At 32.6% G+C, this 24,944-nt stretch overlaps 1 protein-coding gene across 3 annotated transcripts; it reads left to right on the top strand.

The window, feature by feature from the left end:
- Positions 1–12,783: 12,783 nt before the first annotated feature.
- Positions 12,784–17,655, top strand: LOC121221178 (uncharacterized). Of its 3 annotated transcripts, XM_041101809.1 has the most exons (6): positions 12,784–13,091; positions 13,195–13,261; positions 13,513–13,577; positions 14,224–14,300; positions 16,086–16,170; positions 16,823–17,630. In XM_041101809.1, the coding sequence occupies exons 1-5, from the start codon at positions 12,817–12,819 to the stop codon at positions 16,139–16,141; spliced, it is 540 nt and encodes a 179-aa protein (XP_040957743.1). In that variant the 5' UTR covers positions 12,784–12,816; the 3' UTR covers positions 16,142–16,170; positions 16,823–17,630. The 3 variants fall into 3 exon arrangements, 1 of the variants encoding a protein (XP_040957743.1); XR_005918681.1 differs by lacking the exon at positions 13,513–13,577 and having other exon boundaries at positions 16,823–17,655; XR_005918682.1 differs by lacking the exon at positions 13,513–13,577 and having other exon boundaries at positions 14,224–14,317; positions 16,823–17,655.
- The last annotated feature ends 7,289 nt before the right edge of the window (positions 17,656–24,944 follow it).

The following is a 24,944-nucleotide window of genomic DNA, read 5'->3' as shown; positions in this document are numbered from 1 at the left end:
ACCTTCTCCATATTGTTGACAATACATGTGCCCATTAAAGTGGTATTTTCACTTGGGCCAATATTAGCTAAAATCAGACAACAACCCCATTTAATTCACCTGGGTCCCGAATTCCAATTAAATTCTTTCCATCAAGTACCCCCATTTGCTTCAAGCCTACAATTGAATCCCCCATCTTTGAGGACCAAACCTCCTTAGAAATAATAAGAAAAATTTTGACCTGCTTTCCTAACCCAATTTAATTCCCATGGCATACAATGTTTGCACCCCCTTCTTCTTTATCCAGCCTAACGATCACGTCCCCTTTCCTAATAAAATTCTCCCTTTCAAATATTTTAAGGAAATCTCATTTTTCAAAGTTTAATCCCGAAATATCAATCTTTAACTATTCCTTTTCCCCTTTTCATTAACCCCCATAGAAAGTGCCCTAAATCTAGACCCCTTCGCCGTTAACCAAAAATTTAGCCTCTGGTTTGCGAGGTTCCTTCACATTTTGGTGAAGACGTATTTCAATGATGATCCAAGGACCATACTCAGCTAAGTCAACCACCAAAATTTCAACTACCGATTCGGTCCCTTTCAGCCCCTCATTGCCACCTATTTCTACTTTATCCCCATTCAAGAAAGAACAAAACTCTTTCATGTGACCGTACCACCCATAAGAGAAGCAAATGGACGATAAGGATTCATATTCAATTTTTTGGAGTCTACCATTAATCAAAATCTAGGATGTTAAGGTTTTATCTAAATTCACAAAAATTGCCATCCTATTTATCAGAGTGGCATAACCAATGCTACGTCCTAAAAGTTTAACCACTACAATGGTTTCCATGTCCTTCAAAAGATAATTTTGGACCCAATCTGAGAATGAAATCGCAGGGATACTATTTATTGAAGATTTTGTGAAATCTTCTTCTACCAAATCAAAAAAAATACATTACCATCTTCCCTTGATTCTTTCTCGGTATCGATGGAATTACCCAAGAGCATATCTTTCCAAGACGCTGTAGGATTCAGCTTTGGATCGATTGACATGTCAGCGTTGTTTGTCCCTTTCTCCTTAAATTGTACTTTTTTAGTGATACGACCATCTGTTGGACATCCACCGTCATCCTCAATGTTACCAGAAGTTGAATTTCAGAAAAAAAAAACCGAGATAAATAAAACCTAAATTTAATTTCTGTGTAAGTCTTTCATGAATTTATTGTTTATCTATTATTGTTGTTAAAACTTCCAAGAATTCAAATGTTATCTCTTTTTTACTTATTATGTACTGTGTTCTTTTTTCTATTATCATTATTGTTGAAACTTCTAAAATTTTGGTTATCATTATTAACATTTCCAAGTTAGATGTTTTTTGTTGTCATTACACATTAAATCAAACAATTTATTTGATTATGTTTAGTGAAGGTTGAGAGATTAAATTAAGGTTTAATTAGATTTTTAATAAACATTTATAATTATAGATTTTACAAATTATTTTTAGATAAATATATTACTTGAGATTTTATGTATAATTGAAAAAAAAATTAAAATTATCAAATAGTGTTTAAATATAAAACAAACATAATTTTATCTAATTAAAGTTGAAAAGTCCAAATCCAAAGACAAATTTGCCTAAATAAAATCCAAAAGCTCAAAGCCTAAAAATAATATGGAAACTCGAAACCTGAACCAAACCAAACTGATTTACTATGGTTTAGTATTAATCAATTTATTATGTCCTTTGGTTCAGTTTTAGTTTGAAAAATGAAAAGTTGAATACCCTTGTTTGGATAAAAAAAATCGAGCCAAATCGAACTGAACCGATCTCACCCCTAACATGAGCAACCTAGATTTGGTGTGTTAAAAAATAACTTTACTAAATTTGAATGACACTTAATGTTTTTTATTAACACAACCATATTCAAGTTGTTCATATGATATGCACACACATGCTTAATATTCAATCCACAGGTTTTAAATATGTTACATGCTAGACTCAAACTGGAATTTAACACCTAAGCTAAAAGTAATATCTAATTGATATGACATTGATACTTTGAGAAATCAATTAGAATGTTATCGAGATTAAGATTAATTTAAAATTTAAATGATAATTTTAGAATATATGGGGCAATTAAACAAAAAAATAGTAATTCAAAGAAATAAAAGTTATATAATGAAAAAAAAATAGTATTTTCACCATTAATATGAGAACCAAATCTAGTAAAAGAACGGAATAATTGAAATTGTAGCAAGAAGAATTTAGTCCTACAATAGAAACAACTTCTAATCCTACTCTCTAATAAGAATATTTTGATCATTCACCATAACCAACTATTAATCCTATTTTAGAGAACTTTAATCTCACACAAAATCCCTCTCTCAATCCTTCGCTTCAATAAAAAAATTTAGCCCCAAACTAAAACCAACTCTTTGTCAAGCTCTCCAATAAGAAAACTTTAGTCCTACACCAAAACAATCTTGCAATCCTACTTTCTAACCAAAAAAAAAATAGTCTTGCACAAGGGCTAGCTCACAATCTTGGTCTATAGTGAGAGAACTCTGGCCTTACACCAAAACCAACTTTCAATCCTACTCTTCAATAAGAAACTCTAGTATTGCATTAAAACTAAGTCGTAATCTTGATTTTTTTTTGTAAGAACTCTAATATTGCACTAGAACTAGCTCTGAATCCTGTTGTACAACAAGAAAACTTTTGTCCTGCACTAGAACCTACTCCAAACCCTACTTAGTAACAAGAACTTTGGTCTCATACCAAAACTTACTCCAAAATCTTGCACTTAGTAAGAAAATATAGTCCCACACCAAACTTAGCTTGTAATCTTGCTCTATAGAAAGAAATCTATTCCAATATCAAAACCAACTCTAAAATTTTGTTCTTTAGAAGTGATATCCTACTTCACGCAATCAAATTCCTACTTGTCTTTGAGTAGCCATTTAAGATTCTATAACAGGCTAAAACTTGTCTTTGAGTAGCCATTGAAGATTCTATAACAGGCTAAAACTTTTCATGGGCTTTATATTAAGCTACATTACCCTGAGAAACAACACATTAAGGCTCCATAGCAACCCAAAATCTGCCTTAAGCAACACAATAATACTTCATAGTAACCCAAAACTTGCTTCAAGAAACAATTTAAAGCTTAATAGCAGCCTAAAACTTGTCCCGAGTAGCATATTAAAGCTCCATAGTAGCCCAAAACTTGCCCAACCAACAATTTAAGGATCAATAACAACCCAAAACTTGTTTAAAAAAAGCACATTAAGGCTGTATAGCAGTCATGTTAGCGCTAATTACATAGGCTAGTTGCAACTTAGCTTGCATCTGGTAAGCCAATATAACTTGACAGTTTTGGTTGACATCTTTTGACCAAAACTGTTGGACTCTTTATAAATAAATTGTTGAGGATTTTCAACAACATTTTATTAAAGGCAATGTTGGAACATTTCAAAATATATAGTTTTCCAACAGTTGCAAATGAATAGTTATAAGTAACCAAAAGTTATGTCACTTGGTTATTATCCAAGAGTTGTCACTATTCATATTGATAAATTATGTCTCTTGTTACCAAATGTTATGTTATTTGATTATTAACAAACAATTATGATTATTTAAGTACTATGTAATGAATATTGTGTTTATTTTTAATAGACATGACTATCCAAATAGACATCTACCGAATAGTTATGTCTCTATGAAGAGACATGAAAACTCCTACAAATAGGAGTGAGATTTCATTTGCATGGTACACCAAAAAAACTCAAAAAAACTTTCTTTGTTCTCATTCATCTTCGAATGTTCAAACACTATTCTATCAAGAATTATTGTAGAAATTCTTTTGAAACTTGCTATGCTTTGCTCATTGCCCAATAGAGGTGCTCATGGGCCGGGCCGGGTCGGGTTCAGGTCGGGCCTATAAAAAAATTTCAGCCTGGCCCGAAATATGGGCCTAAAATTTTGCCCAGGCCCGACCCGAGAAAAAAATCATAAGCCCGGGCCCGGCCCATTTTTTTAATAAATACCAAAAATTTATTTTAAAAATTAAAAAAAGTATTTTAAAAATATTTTAAAATTAAAAAAATTAAAAAAAAGTATTTTAAAAATATTTTAAAAATATTTTAAAATTAAAAAAATTATTTTAAAAATATTTTAAAATTAAAAAAATAAATATATTTATTATATCGGGCCGGCCCGGGCCAAAAAAGTTGTGCCCGAGGCCCTGCCCGTTTTCTAAACGGGCCTCATTTTTTGCCCAAGCCCATATTTCGGGCCTATATTTTTACCCAAACCCTCCCATATTTCGGGCGGGCCGTCGGGCCAGGCCGGGCCGCCCGACCCATGAGCACCTCTATTGCCTAATAAACTGTTTTTGTTTGTGCAAAACGCAGAAAGTCATTGGGTTTCATTGTATCCTCAAGGTTCACTTGTTAGGATCAGATTGATCTGTTAGATTGGGAATTAGTTAAGGTATCAATCCGAAAAAGGGCATTGGACCAATTGAATCGAGGCTCGGTACGGACCAGTTGAACTGAGCAAAAAATTAGTTGAATTGAGTGGTTGAACTTGTTAGATCAAATTTTCAATATTTTTATATTTTATGAAATTTTTAATAATATATTTAATCTCAAGATTCTATAATTTTGAGATATAGTGAAATTTTGAAATTCACTTTAAAAGCCATGAATCAAAGATATCATGTGTAAGGAAATAGCAAAATGAATGCTATTATGTCCAATCAGACATGGTTTTGACCATATTCAAAAATTGAATAATAATATCCATGATAAATGGCGTATAAGTATTTGATGTTATAATCAAATAATTAGACAATTGATGGTTCATTAATATGACTATATTCTAAAATAATATATGGAACACCTTTTTATTGAAAAAAACAATGTTATTCGAGTATGCATACATGATACATTGTAAAGGTCATTTATTGAAAATGAAAACAAGCTACGAAAAATAGCAATAATGTTGTCTTGTTTCACCAAGGGATTTGAGGCTTTATTACAATAATTTACTTGGTGAAAAAGACATGATGTATTTTCATATATTTGGTGATTGTGAAATTAATTTCTTGGGTAACAAGAAATAAATCAAGTAAACAAATATGAAATTGTCATGATTTTTTGGTATTCTACATTTTTTTACAATCTATGTTTGAGGTTCGTGTCTACCCCTCCAAATAATGTCATCTTCAAGGATTGAACTTGCGTCTCTCATAGGGAGTGCAATGTGTCTTACCACTACACCTAACACTTGTGAACTTTAATAATGAAAGATAAAGTGATCACTGTAATTTCATAATTGTAGAAAGGATATCCTTGATGACATTCTTTTACGAAAGGATGGGTAATTGAACATGATGGGGATGTTGATCTTGTGAACATTCAAGACACAAATAAATATAAAGTTTCATCATGTGATATAGATAATTCACATAACTATATTGGATTTAGAAATTTAGGGATAAGGTACAAGCCCATGATGTAAACTTGACTCATCATTTTGTATAATGTCAGGTCTTGAGTTCAATGAGTCGAAGTAAATTATTAGTATGTGACAGTTAGCACTATAAAATAATATAAAATATATCATCCCAAAATAAAAAAGTGTTAAATACTCATAAAAATAAGGGGAAACATGGGTAATATGCTCTTAATAGACCCATAACATAAATGTGTTAAAATGTTATAATTATGGGGACACTCTTGAAGGATCTACCTATGTAAGTGGAAGTGTGATTACTTTTGGGAGCTCAATGGCAATATAATCTTAATAGACACATAATGTGTTAGAGTGTTATGATTATGGAAAAAATTTCAATGAGATCTACCTATGTAAATGGAATTGCGGCTGCTTCTAAGAGCTCAAGGGCTTGGCTCTAGTAACGCTTATGAAAAGAGGTTACAAACATATTTTCATAATAATGTCACTGGATTTGTTCATTGACTGTTGTTGAAATCATTATCTGAGATGCATTTAGTTAATCAAATGGAATAACTAGTTCAAAGCTTAGCCTATCATGCAATTTCGATTAACTTTAACATGTTTTCACTTAGCAAAAGTTCAATCGTAAGACACCTTCATTTATGCCACAAATTTCCATGATTATCAAAATCTAAAATATTTTAAAAATAAGGAAGATGGTTGGAACATTTCAAAATATATAGTGCTCCAATAGTTGCAAATAAATAATTATAATTAGCCAAAAGTTATGTCACTCGGTTATTAACCAAGAGTTGTCCCTATTCATAATTATTAGCTATGTCTCTTGTTCTTGAATGTTATGTTACTTGATTATTAACAAAAAATTATGAGTATTGAATGTTCGTTCTTGATAGATATTAGTATCCAAATAGGCATCTATTGAATAGTTACATCTCTATGAAGAGACATGAAAACTCCTATAAATAGAAGTGAAATTTCATTTGCATAGTACACCAATAAAACTCAGAAATATTTTTTTTTCTCCTCCATCTTTTAATGTTCAAAGATTATTCTATAAAAATTTAATGCAAAAATTCTTTATAGAATTTGATACTCTTACTATGATTTGTTCAATGCCTAAAAAATTGTTTTCGTCAGTGCAAAATGTATATAGTCATTGGGCTTCATTGTACACTCACAGTTCATTTGCTAATAACTTTTTTTCACACTAAAATATAAATAGGGGCAAATAGAACTGTAATACCCTATACCCGACCCGATTTAGCATACCCGAATATGGATGCCACAATACTCAAATACTTAAAAAAATTACGATTGGCGAAAACCATGTTGAACATACTTCTTATACATTTTATTATTTTATTTTTATCTAAATCGAAAGATTTTGAAGGAAAATTTATTAATTACGATAGATTCTCAAAAGCAATATACGACATTACAACTTAAATCTTTATTAAACCAGACTTAATATTGACATAGAATACTATTCTCCATATACACAAGAGTGCCCCTTTGTATGCATAATATCGCTCTACGAATAGTCACTTTGGCACATTCCTGGCTTGGTCTCTTCTGGCATAATGATTCAATCCTAAGAACTTGCATCATACATAGACGCTAGTAAGTTCATTTAGAAATTAGTGAGTCTCAACCAATATTACCTTTAAACATTGTAGTTGAATTCCTTGAATTTAATATTCTAGATTTCCATACAGGCTTTGGAAGATACTTTTCTGATCCTTGGCGGATAACTATAGGCCAATCTCTACACTTGACCACTTTATACACATTCTGCTAGATGGGTAGATCACAAACTTCAACCATATTGTATATCCTATTTCACAATTCTTTGAAGATAGAAGTTGGATACATATTTCAAAATGATATACATACAGATACTACTATTGGCGGATTCTTATACTGGCTCTGATAGTTGTTAGAATGCTAGTCACACCACATCTTTAAGTCGATCCAGACAAAAAACTCATTCCGATGAATGCAATATTTTAGATCATCTAATAGAATCCTATATGACTTCGATACATAATGTGAGAATTCCTAAGTTTTTCGTACACTTACACCACTCATAATTTCAGATACGCCAAGCACTCTGTCCTTGCGAATAACTATGGCAGACTCATTAGTCCGGTACACTATTGAGAATCCTTTCAAAAAATGCCTTCAAATGCATACCCAGATCTTGCCACAAAGGTGGACTAACAACTCGCCAGTTAGGCATTACAAAATTCTCCTTACAGGCTTTCCAAATAACTCCTCCACTAAGGCTCTGCTTGGTTTGCCACCAACGTACCACATAACTATCGTGTTTAAAGATATGCATTTGCCTAAACTTAGCATCGCCTGAGGTTTGCCCATCATCGCCTAAGGTTTGCCCATCGTCGTCCCTGGGACATACAGAAACCCTAATAAACAAATGCGTCTCATCCACCATTTCCAAAATATGTCATGGCCATGGTCTTTTCACAAATCTGCCACACTGGCTTTTTCTCTTATTTACTATCCCAGCAGACCTCATGTTTACTGTCCTGGTAGACAATATTTTTGCCATATTAGCCTTCGTGTTTACTGTCTCAGTGGACGTCTTCAAAGCACCACCACGGGGTCTATTACCATTTCACTTTTTTCTCGACACTCCACCTGAACCCCTTACGCCAACCTTATTTTATCCTGTATCATTCATATTAAACATAACGAACACATTTATATTGATTTTACTCATACCCATAACAGAATCATACTTCCCAACATATAATTTCCCATGCATGCTTACCATATATCGTCATATACATGCAACATATCGTACACTTTATTTACCTACATACAGATGCTTCACAGAAAGCACCCACACACATATATACAACAACTCCTCAAGAAGACATGCACAACTACAAGGACATCAACCATACAAAGATTCATCATAAAATAACACGTTGGAGTCGGGTCTAGAGACTCACTAGAGACACACTTTTTCCTTAGCCCGGAGCTTCTATTTTGATCATCCTTCCCGATTACCAGTAGCAACGACTTAAAAGAATCATCAAATTTCTATTTGAATCCCCATTTATAGATAGTTTACTAACATTTAAACTACATGTGACCCACATGCAGGGCTTTCCACTCATACCCTATTATTCTTACGTCTTTTAACATCCATACTCTTTAACAGTCATAACATGCAGAGCTATAAGACTTACCAGAAGGTTGAATCATCCATTGATTAAACAAAATCTTAACTCTAGTTTAACGAATAAGAAGAGAACATTTAGGTTAGAAGCAAGAACCATAATGTAGAGCAGAAAGAAAAACCATCTGGAATTCCCCCTTCATTATATATATTCTTAGTCCCCTTTAGTGGATTTTGACAAGTGGCAATGCTTACTGAAATTGTCCCCTGATAACCCTATAAAAACTCGGGAAAAGAAAACCCGATGAAGGCCAACGTTACTGATTGACCAATCATGCGAAGGGTCAAATCAATCTAGTTGACTCCCAACCAATTCCGTTATGAGAACCAACTTAAACAGTGTTCATGCAAACCGAACGTACTACACCTTGATGGTGACTCGCGTATGGCGTGGTCTTAAAGACTATTAAGTCTCGTAATGCTTTCTCATACACTTGGTAGGCTCTTCATGCTCAGTCAAAACTCTAGGGCATACTCTTTCTTGGGCGTATTATTTCTTCACTTGAAGATTTCCTGTAATTAAATCTGTAGATACCACCAATGGGTCAATACTTTAACTCGCTAATAAACCATCAGGGTGGCAGTTTAAGCTACCATAATGTGCCAAAACAGTTAACATGCATGCTAAAACACCCCAAACCTGACCTAGAAGTTTTGACCTAGATTTAGCGAGCTACATTATCCACCGAGGTGACTCTCCATTAACTCTCAACATAACCTTTAACATACCACTTATACATAGCATGTAAATATAGTGTTAATCTTTAGCTAAGCAGCGAAAATTATACAAACTCAAATACAAGGGTTCGCGTGCACAAAACATTTCAAGAATGTAAAAATGTGAAACATTGCTTTCGAACATGTAGTTATTTAAAAGCATTCAGACATGGCTCGCATATTAACTTAGGTTCTCACGAAATCATGTGTTCGCAAGATCCAACAGCTCGTATAATGAGAAATTAACTTTTAAGGTATTACGCTTGCTAAAAGTTTTAAAGGCTTATACATCCTAGTTTTACCAAGTAACAAGCTTCGCAAAATAAGTAAATATGCATACAGAAGTTTATCACACTTAAGCAGGGTTCACATAAAAATAGGGGTATGCATGTAATTAAGGGTTGTAATACTTACACGGGATCGCATGCATCATTGGGTTCGCTGAGTTAGGGCACGCATGTAAATATAGTAATTATTACAGGGTTTTGTATGTAATTATAGCATGCAACATACAGAGTACAAAATATACTTAAATTATAACTCTAACTTAGACATATACAAGCATAGTTCTCTCATGCATGAATAACATCGACTTTATTTATGAATTATTAAACACTTAAAACATGGTTCGCAATAAACTAGAAAACTAAACAGAATTAAATAACTAATCTTGAGATAACATTGTCAAAGTCATGAAATCATAAACACATCTAAAACCCGTAACAAAAATCCCATCATCGTTAACCTATGTTCATCGATATCCACTCAGGAACGTCCTTGCCCAATCATCGACCTCACCGATGTCATCTGTAACCTACTTACCTTAAAAGGAGTCAGACAGGAGTGGGTGAGCTCATTGAGAACTTTGTGAATAATTAGAATTCTCAGAATATGTCTTAAAAGAGTATTGGAAAACAGTAGTAAACTTTAAGCTTGAAAACATTTTGCATGTTGGGTTCGCATTAAAATCATGGGCCTATTTTGTTTAGCAAAGCCTTCAAAAACCAGAGTCTAGGTTCGTCTTTAAATCGTGAAACTAGCTTGTACTTTTTTAGAAAACATTTTATTAGAACAGAGTCAGTCTTAGCCTGCAAGATTAGTTCTCACTTACGAAAAGAGTCTACCTTAGCTCGCAAGAATAGTTTGTCACTTTGTCTCGGTGGACATAATCCAACCTAGCCCGTATAGAACTGGGCTCACTAAGGAGCACTATCACTTAAAGTTGCATGGAGAGCTTCGCTGATACACAGCTTCATCTCTTAAGCTCACGTGGGGAGCTTCTTTGACACACAACTTGTCCTTAGCTCACAGGGAAGTTGTGTTGATACACAACTTATCTATAAGCTCACAGGGAAACTTTACTGATACACAGTTTATCCATAAGCTCACAGGAGAGCTTTGCTGATACACAACTTATCCATAAACTCACATGGGAGCTTTTCTGATACACAGCTTGGAAAATTTTTCTTAAAACATTCTTTGAAAACCTTAGCTCACATAGGAGCTCGCACAAATTGTACTAAAATCATATTTTTAAATTGTAATTGAAAACAAAGTATCATAGCTTAAAACAGAGCTTTTCAAAAATCTTACTTTTGGGTTTTAAAAATAAGGTTTCTTTTAGAAAACCATAGCCATTAGCAATCATAATCAGAATACCTTTGAAAACCCATAAACTGAAAGTTATCGATCCCTCATCGAAAAACAAAAAACTTAAACAAGTTTAGCTTTGACATTATCCTTGTTGGTAGACGGTCCAGCTGGTTCATAACAATACACACATATATTACTTAGATAGAAAAAAATACAGAATTCATGCAAAGTGAAACTGGACAATCACACCCAACAAGAAAGAGACTTACCCTGATAGCTACGTTCTGAACTAGGAACAGAGGCTTTGACGATAGAGTATTCGATGAAGAATTCACATAATTTAAAGGTCTTACTTATAGACCAATGACTCCTAGAAATATTAGCATACCCTAATTAACTTAGGAAACTTGTTACTTGCACTTAAAGTATTCCTAGATATATTAAATCACTTTTTCCTAATTTAACTTTGACATATCTTTAACTGTCGAACACAAGTTCACAACTTAGCTTTCAATTCGCAAATTTAACTAGTGAACACCAGTTCGAAAAATAGAGTAGTAAACCTACCTCACAAAGAAACTGGCGAACCCCTTTACCATTACTTTTGGCGTATTGCTACTAGCGAATACCCTTACTAATACTCTTCTAGTGAACACATTGCTCGCACAACTCTTGACAAACACCAGTTCGCCAATACACTGGCGATCCCTTCACTTGAGATGCCATAACTTCCAGGCCCATCTACAATGTGTTACAAGAACAAAATCTTAGTTATAAAATCCAACAATAAAGCATTGGTTTAGAACTAAAACCAACTTATTATCTTACTCTCCAACAAGAAAACTCTAGTCTCTCACCAAATCTAACTCGCAATCCTACTCTCTATTAAGAAAACTCTAGTCTTGTGTTAGAACCAACTCTCGGTCATGTTCTCCAATAAGAAAACTCTAGTCCTAAACAAAAACTTGCTACCAGTCTTATTCTCTTAAAAGAAAATTTTAGTCTCACACCAAAACTAACTCACAATATCGCTTTTCAACAAGAAAATTTTGGTCTTGCACCAGAACCAACTTTCAATCTTTTTTTCATCATAAAAACTCTAATCTCACACCAAAACCAACTCTAAATATTTCTTTCCAAAAGAAAACTCTCATCTCAAATCAGGTTGGCTATAATCTTTCTATCCAATAAGAAAATTTCTTACCATACCAAAATTAACAAGAAATCTTACTCTCCAGCCAAAAAACTATGGCCCCGCACCAAAACTAGCGATTGTTCTTGCTATCTAACTAGGAAACTTTTATTTGACACTAAAACTAACTCTCTATCTCGCTCTCTAGTAAGATAAAAGTGGTCTTGTACTAATACCAAATCTTAATCCTGTTATTTAACAAGAAAATTTTGGTTCTACTCTAAAACCAACTTAGAATCTTACTCGTAGAAAGAACTCTTGTCTCACATTGGAACTGCCATAAATCTTGCTCTAATAGAAAGAAAACTTTGGTCCATGTCACGCCCTGTATTTTATTTATTATTTTACATTAGTTCATGACACAAGGGATTTAATAGCCTAGTGGTTTAAGTAAGTGAATTAATTCCAAGTGGTTCCAAGTTTAAGCCCTCACATGCTCACATTTTTAATTAAAATTTTGGTAACTTTAGCTACGTCTAAACACCCTTGCCGTCCAACTCATGTTAACATATTAGGGAAGATTTTTTCCTTGATTACAAGGTCAACATTCCCCTTTTTCTCCCCTTTTCACTCTCATAATTCCCTTTCTATGCCTTTGTCCCCTCAACATGTGAAAAATTTCCCCTTAACTTACCTTGGCCGACCATGCACTTAGACACATCCATTTTCACTTTTTATTTTTTCATTTTTCTCTCGTCCTCTCTCTTTACCGTCCACCACCTTGCTCCTCCCTCTTTTTCTCATTTTTCTTCTATTTCACCATATAAATCACCCTTTTCTCCTCCTTTCTCCTCCACTCCACCACCACCACCACTCAAGGTCGCCGCTCCACCACCTCTCCTCCGTCACCACCACCTTCATTATGCTGCTGCACCACCACCAAAATTCTTCGTTTTTCCTTATTTTCTCCTCCTCTACTAGTAATCAATTTTTCAAAACAATCAATTCTAATTTTTTTATTAAAGGGTTACTTCTCATCCTATTTTCTAACTTTTATTTCTACATCATATTATTTTCTGATAGTGTCGAATCCTCCTTTCTAATAAACATATCGAAGGAAATTCCTAAGCCATTTTTCCTCCGTTACTACGTAAGTATAGTCGATCAACTGTTCTTGATTCCCTCTTGTACATTTTATACATACATATTCAATTAATACAACACATATTAATTTGGTTTAACGATTTTATTGAAGTGCTATTCAAATCCCGAAATTCATGCACCACTTGTGTTAGAGTGCAATTAGGCGATCAATTACGCAATTACTTTACTGAATCGTATAATTAGAGGACTATTTATTTAGTAAACTATTCTAATACGTGTGAATGGTTTTAACCATAGAAGCTCAAGAATCGAACTCTTTTATTAGAAGTTGGAATCGGGATCCTTGCGATCGATTTGCCAAGGTGTGAGGACCTATTTGATTTAAATAAATAACATTATAATTAATCAATATAAAATGTTTATATTTTAGAAGTGTTTAATTGATGTTTAAATAAGTTTCTGAAATGTGATATTGGGTGAATACTTTAAGTATTCATAAAGGTTGATAAAATCCGATAAAAGAGGATTCCAAGTAAGTGTTTCCGAAACTTCAGATCTGTGTTGTTGATACGTGATTTAGTGAATTTTTTTTGTTAAATGTGATAATACGTGATTCCTAATACTCATTAAATGTGATATATGGTGATTTGAATATGTATGTATGATAAACGTGATATTAAGTTATTGATGTTCTAATTTACATGTTAAACATGTTAATATTCTGATGTTCCGATTCACATGTTAAGCATGACATATTTCTGATTCTGATTCGCATGTTAAGCATGCCACTGTGATAAATTGTACTAAGATCTGAGTCGCATGTAAAGCATGCCTAGTGTAAAATCTGTTCTGTATGCCATTTCACATGCATGGGGTTAGAAAAATATGTATAGAGGAAGTACCTGGCAGTATATTTGTAAATTTTTGGTGGCTTATCGATAATCTTCTGTATTTGGCAGTAAATCTGCATTATCTGATGGCTTGACCATAACATTTTGTTTTTGGCAGCATGACTGCACTATCTGGTGGCTTGTCTATAACATTGGTGTGTTACTGGATTGAAGAGTTCCAGGGAACTCATTGTGGTATGTAGCAGAGATGGGTAGGATATGTTTTTTGAAAATCTATATTGATTTCTGAAAAAAGTGTTGCATTGACATCGTTACTATGCATTCTGATAAATGTGATTCTGTGACTGAAAATTTAATAAGTCTATGATCTGGTTAAACCGATGCAATTATGTGTTATATTCTATTATTGTTATTTGTAACTCACACTGGGATTTTTAAACTCACCCCTTTAAATTATGATTTTCTAGATAATAATCAAGGTTAGGATAGGCTAAGCTTACGAAGGTACTCTCGGTCGTTTTCAGGAAAACTTATTTATTTGGTATTCGATATACTTTGGGTGTGTTATTATTTTTGTGGACTTTGGTTTGGGACTTTCTTTTAGACTTTGAATTTATCGTGTTTTTTGGATGGTTTTGCATCACGTACATTTTAAACTAGTAATTAACAAGTTTTATCAAATAATAATTACATGATAGATTTTTTTACAATAAGGTTAATCCAACACAACGATAGTGTTTTCAAACTCGATACTCTATTTTCAAAACTCAACATTACTTGCTCACAAAACTGATGGTTTACAAGTTATATTAAATCTACATTTTCAAAACGAAGAACAAGTTTTACATATATAAATTGTCCGCTGCGATGTTTTAACCGAAAATTGACATTTTTTTAAAACTATCAATACTTGAATTTTTCTAAAAGAAAGAAGATTTCGACGAATTCTTTCAAAAGAAAATTTATAGACAACATTTGGAATTTCTTAAAGAACCTCAAGATGATGTTTTTAAATTAAGGACAATTATTAAGAGAAAATAGTAAATGGTTTTCTACGCCATTAACATGACCAATGTTGTAACAGCCCGGTTTAGACCCTAGTCAGACAGTAGTTTTGGGACAACAAATCTGAGTCAGAAAAATATTTAAATATTATTTTTGGTGTCTACAACATGTTTATTTATATGTGTGAAAATTTTGAGTGAAAATTTTATCGTTTGTGTGCTCGATTTTATAAAAGACTTAATTGCGTAAAATGCAAAAGTGGCTAGTTATTTGTTAAAGTGCTATATTGCTCTGGCTTTTCTAATGTGGGGTCCTTATGTTGATATTATACCATTGAAAATATGAGTGGAATTTTATGGACATGTTTAGTTAATTATTAAAGTGATTTCATTAAGGTTAATATGGTAAATGTATAATAAAATGTAATTAAATAAAATAAAACACAAAATGGTCATGCATTTTCTCATCTTTGGCCAAAACTTCAAAAGAAAAAATGAAAGAAAAGAACAAGCTAAGTTCTAAACTTTGGAAGCTTGAATTCGGTATGTGTTTTGCTTGGTTTTTGATAATTTTTTCATTTTTGAGATCGTTGTTTCGAATACTAGCTAAACCATGCTTGAATTTTTGAATTTGTTGTGGATTTTGTGATTTGCCATTGATGATAGCTTGTGGTTTTTTTCGTTGTTTGATGATGAAAAATAAATATATGTTGTTAGATTGTCAAGTTTAATTAAATGATTTTTAGTAAAAATACCTATTTAGGATTAAATTGTGAATTTCAAAAATTTAAGGGTTAAAATTTGAAATAAATGAAAGAAATGGGCTGCTAGGGACCCTAGTGGAATTCGGCCAAGCTTGGGTGAAATTTTGAATATTTTGTGTTTTGTGAAATAGGGACTAAATTGTGAGAAATGTGAAATGTTAGGGGCTAAATTGCAATTTTCCCATTTATGTATTTTTGGGTGAATTTGAATAAATATATGATTAAAAAAAGTCAAATTTGTATTAATTTAGATCAAGAAAAGAAGAAATCGGATTTGGATCGAGGGAAAACAAAAGTTGTCGAATAGTCGTCCCGGTCCGTTCGTCTTCGTCCGAGGTAAGTTCATAAGTGAATAAAGGATGTTAAATTGTATGTATTTATTTTGTACATAGCCGAATTTAATTGTATGTATGTATAATTACATTGCCATAAGTGAATAAAGGATGTTACGAGCTTGAATCGATCGAATTACGACGTCTGAAAGCCCCGTTCGAACCTTAGGAATAGTTAGGATACATATGTCCTGACATGGGATTTTGATATGTGATTTCGTGTAAGACCACGCTTGGGACGTTGGTATCGATTTGAGATTTACGTGTAAGACCTTGTCTGGGACAGTGGCATCGATATTTGATTACATGTAAAACCTCGTCTGGGACGTTGGCATTATACTAGCTTTCCGAGCTATCCGAGTATCCTTATTGATTCCGAATGGTTTAGCAGGCAATGTTGAGTTAAGATCGAATGTGAAATCGAGCTAAATAGTTCAAGTACGTGTGAAGTTAAGTGTTCATGAAAATAAGGTAAGTATAGTATTTGAGATGATGATATAATTATGCATGTTAAAAGAGTGATTTATGTGTACATGAGATATTTTATATTCGGCCAAGTTGAAATTATAATGCTAATGTTCAATTGTTGATTTATTTGCTTATGACTTCTAAGCTATCCAAGCTTACTGTGTGTTTGTACGTTTGTTGTTTTATAGTTTTTGGAAGCTAGTTACGAGCTCGGGGATCGTCAAGGAAATCCCTCACACTATCGATCGCTTTTTCGGTATTTTATAAGTTTAAACTTTGAACCTTTGGCATGTATAAGCTAGATAATATGTTTGATCTTGAAGTATGAATATATTTAGCAATGTGAAAATGGCTTGAATATAATGCTAATGGTTGTGTAAATTCGGTCATGGTTTAAGCTTATATGGAAAGTAATCTCATGGTATATATATGTTGTGGTACATGGTCATATGTTTCGACAATGAGGTAAATGATGGATGCTTGTTGAGTTATAGTATGTAATAAATTAGTTAAGTAATAAGCATGTCATATAAGTGTGGTGTGCTTGATATATGCATACAGTTTAAAGTAATGGTATGTTTGGCTTTTGATTGTTCAGTATGGTAAGCTTGACATTGGTGTGGTTTGCATTTCTTGATTTTATGGTTTGGTTTAAATGAAGTAAACATGGTTGATGGATATATATATTTCGGTTGTGGCTTAATATTAGCTTATTTGGAAGGTATGATTTGTAATATAAATTGGTTCAAGTTAGTAAGCTTAATACTGAGTATATATATTTGTGATGTTTTGTTATGTGATTCAGCAAAAAGGGTAATAAATAGCATAATGTATATTCGGACATGATGCTACTTTATTTTAGAGGTGTGTTTTATGGCATATATATTATGTGATGGAATGGTATGGTATGATTCATGTGGATATATTTGATGATTGAAATTATGACTATTTGAGTAGTTAATTTTGTGATGTTTTAAGGTGATGGTTATATGTGAAAAATATAGGTTAAGTAATGTTTTTGGTTGGCTAATTAGGTATGAAAGATGATGGCAAATAATGAATATGTTATATGAATGTTTTGCTTGAATGATTTGGTATGAATTCAAATGATAAGTAATGGTTATGATTGGATATGTTTTAGTTAGTTTAGTTGGTTAGTTAAAGTGTTAAATTGATGTTTATATTTGGCTAGTATTGAGTAAAATAGGTGTCTATGCCAATGGCATGATCATTTGTGGTTGGTTATTTAGATTAGGCTTGTAACAGTTTAAATAAAATTAGCATGTGAAAAAGGGTGTACTATGGTTTGTATTTTGTGTCCATATAATGGTTCATATTGATAGGATAAAATACGCAATATATATGAAGCATTAAATTTATGTTCGACCATAAGATAATAATACTAGAGTTTCAAATGAGTTTGGTCATTGTTTGGTGTGAAATAGTTTGTTTAGTTTATAACATGCGCACGTGCAGAGTTAAGAAAATGATACGTTTGATAATCGTCAAATGAAATAGATGTATATTTATATTGGCATAAATTCGATATATGTTTGAATGTTTTAATGTATTAAGCTATGTTATAATTTGATTATTCGAATGCCATTAATGAGATGTGCATATGATCCGTATAATTGAGTTTATATCATCTTAAACATGAATAGTAATGAATGACTCTCCTAAGCTGTGTATTGTTCGGTAATACCTAGTAACCCTAACCCGGCGACGGGTACGGGTTAGGGGTGTTACAAATGTGGTCTTCAAGATTCGACCATAATGTCTAGGTCAAGTTTAGGGGGTTATTGTTCAACACCAGAACCAGTTCCAAATCCTACTTTACACAAAAAAAAACTCTAGCCTTATGCTAGAACCAACTCAAAATTTGACTCAACAACAAAAAAGAAAGAAACTATGGTCCTTACCAAATCCATCTTACAATCTTTCTTTATAGTAAGAACCTAGTCCATACTAGAACCAGCTTTAAACTTCTACTCTATAATAGTAAATTCCTACTCTATGAAAACAAATCCATGTTCCATGGTAGTGAAATCCTACATGTTGCAGTCCAAAACCTACCCTGAACAATAATTTAACATTCCATAATAGCCTAAAACTACCTTCAGGAATACACTAAGGCTCTATAGCATCCCAAACCTTCCTTGAGCAGTAATTAAGGCTTTATAAAAGCCTAAAATTTACTCGTAGAAAAATATTACTGGTTATAACAGCCCAAAACCTTCCCTGTATAGAAATTTAAGGCTCAATAATGTTGGAAAAAATCCAGTCTGAAAACGGTTTTCTTGCACAGCGGAAAAATAAAAATTTGAAAATCGAGCAAGTTACTAATATTTATAGAAATAATATTTTCCCGAAAAGTACTTGTGCTTTAAGCGAGACGGATCCTAAATGTTCCCAACTTTTAACTGAACGACATTCTTCGCTAATCTCGTACCACGAACAGTTTCATGTGTGGGCTCAAACAATTACAAATCAAATACAAAAGCAAAAATAATTTTCTTACTTTCAGTAGGAAAATATATCTCTTTCTCTTATAAAAACCGATAGAATTGTTATTCTCAGAAAAAAGAATTTACACTTAAAAATAAATTTTAACTATTTTCGACCACAATAACAATATCTCACAGTTGTATCTATAGTCTTACCAATGCCATCTATTTATCAGGAGAGAGAAATTCTAGTTGAATTAGTATCACACAAACAATACTTATTTAATAGAAAATTCAATCTCCTAGTTGAACTAAGAGAGAGGGCCGACTAACCCTAGTTAATAATACTAGGATTGCCACCCCTTATACTTAATTAAAGGGTTTTGGGCATCTCCTGTATCAGGTCCAATTATATGTGTTTCCTGGATTTTTAACTTATTATTTTATAATTTAATCAAACCCAATACATGTTTTTCTACTTTTCAAAATAAATATTATTTATTAATTTAAATAAATTGATTTTTCAATTAAATAATTTTCTAAACCCGATTCTAATTTCGCTAAAATCATTTTAACTTTACCATAAAAGAATCTATGAGAAAATATATTTAATTTCTACATTCAAATAATTTCACAATGACCAATGAATTTAATTCTATTTTTTAACTTCAATTATTTAATTAAATAATAATTTCAAAAACTTAAATTAATTCTCAGGTCATTTTCATAATTAGTGAGAAACCACATTCATTTCTGAATGTAACTCATTTAACTTAATCATTTTTTATCCATTTCTATTCATTTGATTCAACGTTCAATCCATTTATGGTTTCAACGAGCTAGCAAAGAGATCGATTGAATATATGTATTTAGGGTTCAAATGATTTATAATTAAGTTTCAGCTTTTCGCCTATTAATTATAAACTCATTTAGTCACGAAGTCATTCCACTGGTATTGTGATTGAGCTCTCCCCAATTACATACCATTACAAAAGTTACTCCATCAATGCTTGTCCAATGGCATTGTCATAAGTGTGTTACCCTCATAGGATATCATTAATCTCTTTAGGATAAATTCGTTCTTCCAATGTGATTCTATTTTATCTCATGGTAACCATTACATCACCCTTCATGAAAAGTCAATTACTATCAAATAGTAATTAAGACATTTATCAAAAAGACAAACGACTCGTGGCCACGTTTACTTTTCATTTATCATGTAATGCCAATAAGAGGATATCATTTACCCATTTCTTCGGCTATGAATTCCACTATTGTGAATGATGCTACATACTGTAAAAGTCGTAAACTCAACGCACCAACTTTTGGTTCGTTATCTATTTGAACTTAATTTTTTACTTACATCAAAGTATATGAGTCACACATACATAGTCCATCATCCACTCAGGATTAAGGTATGTCAAACTATGAACGTCACAAGTGAATAAGTCCATAAACGAATTCAGGATCTATTCTACTTGGGTTTTGTCTGATGTACTGTCAAGCCAGTCAATCACATCTATGTCTCTATGTTTTGGGCGTGATCTATTTCCGAAGATAAAACACCTCCCCAATTGGACTTGATAGACGACATATTAGTCTTTCAATCGGTGTGCTCATTTCTAATTAGACTAAGGACATGTTTAGGTTCATCTACTAATACAAATTGTCTTTTTACATTACGATCCGACCACGAAATACCGTTTAGTATTAGTTAAATATTAGATAACCAATGAACCAATATTTGCTTCCATTTTGCTTTGCATGCAAAAACCATAGAGCGCAATATACAAAGAATATTAATGCAACTCATGGATAATTTTATTAAACCAATCTTAAATAGAAAATACAATCCTCATGCCTAAACACACATGCACCCTTGCCCCATAACAACAAGCACCAAGCTCCTAAAACACAAGTTGGTTGAGCAAACATTTTCTAGGCAATACAATCAAGTAATAGTAAATTGACTTCAAATACAAAAGCTACAACGCTAGTTTTTAATCTCAACAAATAACTTTAAAAAGTTCGGCACAGTGTACTAAGCAACCAAACTTATCAAGCCAAGACTTGACCATCGGTTAATGAGGTAAATCAATAAAAATGGTTATGTAGCCAAAGGATAAAGTATGTAGCCTTTTGGACACACATGATGTGAAAAAGTAAAAGAGAAGAGAAACCATATTTTTGGTGGCACGTAAATTAGTTAAATAGGTCAATTTTGAATTAGGTAAATTTAGATTGAATAATTTTGGTTTGGGTCATTTCAAGTTCGTATCAATTTTGGGTTTGGATCATCTGGGTTTGAGACTCGAATTTTTTGAGTCAATACATTATGGGTTTAGATTATTCCAAGTTCTACTAATTTCAATTTACTTCAAATTGTTTCAAGTTTGATTCAATTAAAGTTCAAGTTATTGATTTTTTTTTTAATCAGCATATCAAGTTGAATTGGTTGCATTGATTGGATGAAAATTTCATATTCACGGTTAATTATTAATGATATATGTTGATACAAGTATTCAATAAGGAAGAGAATATGGTGGAGATGGAAGTGTTGATTCACTTGTGACAGATGGAGAGTCGAAGTTCAAGTGTTTAGGGAGAAGAAAAAGAAGGAGTAGGAGAAGGTTGATACTTAGGTTATTTCTTGAAAGAGAAGGAGAATCCTCAGTCCCTCGTGCTCTAGGGTATAAATAAAGGGGCCACCCCTCATCTTGTAACGCCACGTAGCCGAAAGTACAGGAGGTATGTAACACCCTAAACTCGGTCTAAACGTTATGACCGGGTTTGGGGTGTTACATTTATTGGTATCAGAGCTATGGTTTAGTCGGTTCTCAGACTAACATAGCGTATGTGAGTTTAGCTATACATGTCATATTATTACTCGTGATAGTGTAATATCTTCCGACTCCAATAAAATTATTTTGTAAGACAGAGATGACTTCTAACCGAGTTGTTTCTAATAATGCTAGAAAAATTATGTTGAGGTGATTGAAATGTGTTTATGATGAAACCAAATTTAGAAAGGTATGAATAGAAAATTCATGATAAGTATGTGTTAACATATGAAGTAAGACAACCATGAGTTGAGAAATGTAGAAACGTAGAATAAAATGAAAGTTTATATGGTAATATGCTCATCCGCGTTTTTTTGGTGCGCATATGATGTTATGTGCTCAACATATTTGATTAAGTAAATATGGTAAGTAAATATACACAAATAGATGGAATGTATGTTTATGTACACTTGCTTGAATAAGTGTAATCAGTATGTTTATGTGATAGAATCTTATGTTTAATTGTTAAATTAGAAATAATATGATGTTTGTTTTATGTCTTTGCTATTGAACCATGAATATTATAATAGTATGAAAATTGAATTGAAAGATCAAATTGAGTAGAACACAGGAATGAGTAATTTCATTCAATGATATGTGATGAATTGATGGAAAAGACCATGGTTGGACCGTGACAACATGTGATATGTGAATTCTATATAAGACCATATCTAGGATATGGCATTAGCGTGCGATCTCGTATAAGACCATGTCTGGGACATGGCATCGACATCAATATGTGAGCCAGTGTAAGACCATGTCTGGGACATGTCATTGGCATTATTGAAATTATGAGAGGTCTCATGTAAGACCATGTCTGGGACATGGCGTTGGCACCAAGATGAGAGGTCCCATATAAGACTATGTCTAGGACATGGCATTGGCACCGAGATGAGAGGTCTCATGTAAGACCATGTCTGGGACATGGCATTGGCACCGAGATGAGAGGTCCTATGTAAGACCATGTCTGGGACATGGCATTGGCACCGAGATGAGAGGTCCCATGTAAGACCATGTCTGGGACATGACGTTGGCACCGAGATGAGAGGTCCCATGTAAGACCATGTCTGGAACATGGCGTTGGCACCGAGATGAGAGGTCTCCCATAAGACCATGTCTAGGACATAGCATGGGCACCGATATGAGAACTCCCATGTAAGACCATATTTGGGATATGGCATTGGCAGTACAGAAAACATCCTATGTACGACTATGTCTAGGACATACTTTGGCATGTTATATTCAGATAAGAGACCTGAGTATCCTTAGTATTCCAAGTAATTCAACGGGCTAGTAAAGAAATTATGTTACATGAAAGTTCAAGTAAAAGTATGATAAATAGATTCAGGTGAGTTTAAGGATTAAGAATATTTCAGTTATCAGTTGAGAAAAGAATTTCAATAAGGAATGAGTAAGTTATAATCATGAGTTGTTTAAGCAAGTAAGCAAGTAAACAAATAAGAGAGTAAATAAAGAAGAAGTTAAATTTGATGAGACAAAATATTCAGGTATGATACCTAAAAGAATGTATGTATTAATGGAAGTTTTTCTTAGTGAATGGAATAAAGTGAGGTTCGTGATAATAGAATTAGTCAGAGAAATGATAATTAACTGGTAAAGATGTCTGTGTATGAAGGTTACAGTCGAAATGAACATGATGATCTTTTTTGGATATTATATATATTCTTTTATCTCAGAGATATGTATGTGTAATTGTTCAGTTCTGATAGAGTTCTTATGTTGTGAGAATGTTAGCTAATTATAATGTTAGACGAAAGCGCTGTTGGTCTGGTCGGTTTATGATCGGTTATTGTTCTGTTTTGCATGCATATTTAGAAAGTGTATTGTTTTGCTAAAAGAAATATTGTGTTAATGACTAAATTGCAAAACATGTAAACGTGATATGTGAAGTACATGATATGGATTATTAGTAAATTACGGATGAATAATGAATTTTGAAATATATACATGTATTAAAGGTAGAGAAGATATAAATATACGGATTATTGATACAAGAATTAAATTGTAAAGCATGTAAAAGCATTATGAGAAAAGTGTAAAAGTGATATGCATGCATGAAATAACTTGCCCAGGTAGACGAGATTAGAACTATTAGGATGTTAAGGGAGTTTAGCGTGCTCTCTGATTGTTAGCACATCAGTGCTCTCTGATTATTAGCACATTTATGTTCTCTGTATAATACTTTAGTGCTTTCTGTTTAATAGTGCATAATAATGCACCTCTATATCAGTTCCGTATATCTTAAGTATTCTGTTTAATCTACTGGGCCTCTGCTAAAAAAGATAAATAATTTTCGTTACAAGGTAAATGTTTACCTCTGATTCATGTTTGAAATATTGAATTAAAAATAAATTGTGAAATGAAAGGATAGAGAATGAATACAAATACTAAGCTAGGTAAATATGTATAGAAGGGAACTATAGAATGATAGAGATGACTTTAAGAAAACTAAATGAAGAAAGGACTTCTGATTATGAAGAAAGAGAGGAAATAAGAAGTCGATTAAGTAAAAAGAAGAATATTATTGAAAAGGAAGTACAAAATGATATAAAAACTAGAAATGTTAGTGATAAGAATGGATAAAAAAAAGAATAATTGTAAGAATATAGAAATGATGAAGTTCATGATCAAAATAAAACAAAGAAATTTCGAGGACGAAATTTATTTTAAGGGGGAGAGAAATGTAATACCCCGAAAATTACTACAATAAGAAAGTAAGATAATATCCTTGATATAGTAAAATAAGGAAATAAAGTGATAAAAAGGGTAATATTGAGTTATGTCAACATTGGGAAGTATATTATGACATATTAATTCAAGAAAGGATTAAATTGTAAAAGTGAGAAAAATTTTGTTGCCCAAGAGTAAATACTCAAAATTTGAGGGGTTAAAGTGTAAATACGAAAAAGTTAAAGGACCAATAGTGTAAATATTTTAAGGGTGGAATAATCTAGAAACTAAGGAAAATGGATGAATTAGGACCAAATTGAAAAGGTGAATAA

The sequence above is a fragment of the Gossypium hirsutum genome, chromosome D09, assembly GCF_007990345.1.
Source record: "Gossypium hirsutum isolate 1008001.06 chromosome D09, Gossypium_hirsutum_v2.1, whole genome shotgun sequence".
In the NCBI taxonomy this organism is placed as follows: Eukaryota; Viridiplantae; Streptophyta; class Magnoliopsida; order Malvales; family Malvaceae; genus Gossypium; species Gossypium hirsutum.
Note: the sequence above shows the minus strand (reverse complement) of the source record. Positions and strands in the feature narration are given on the sequence as shown.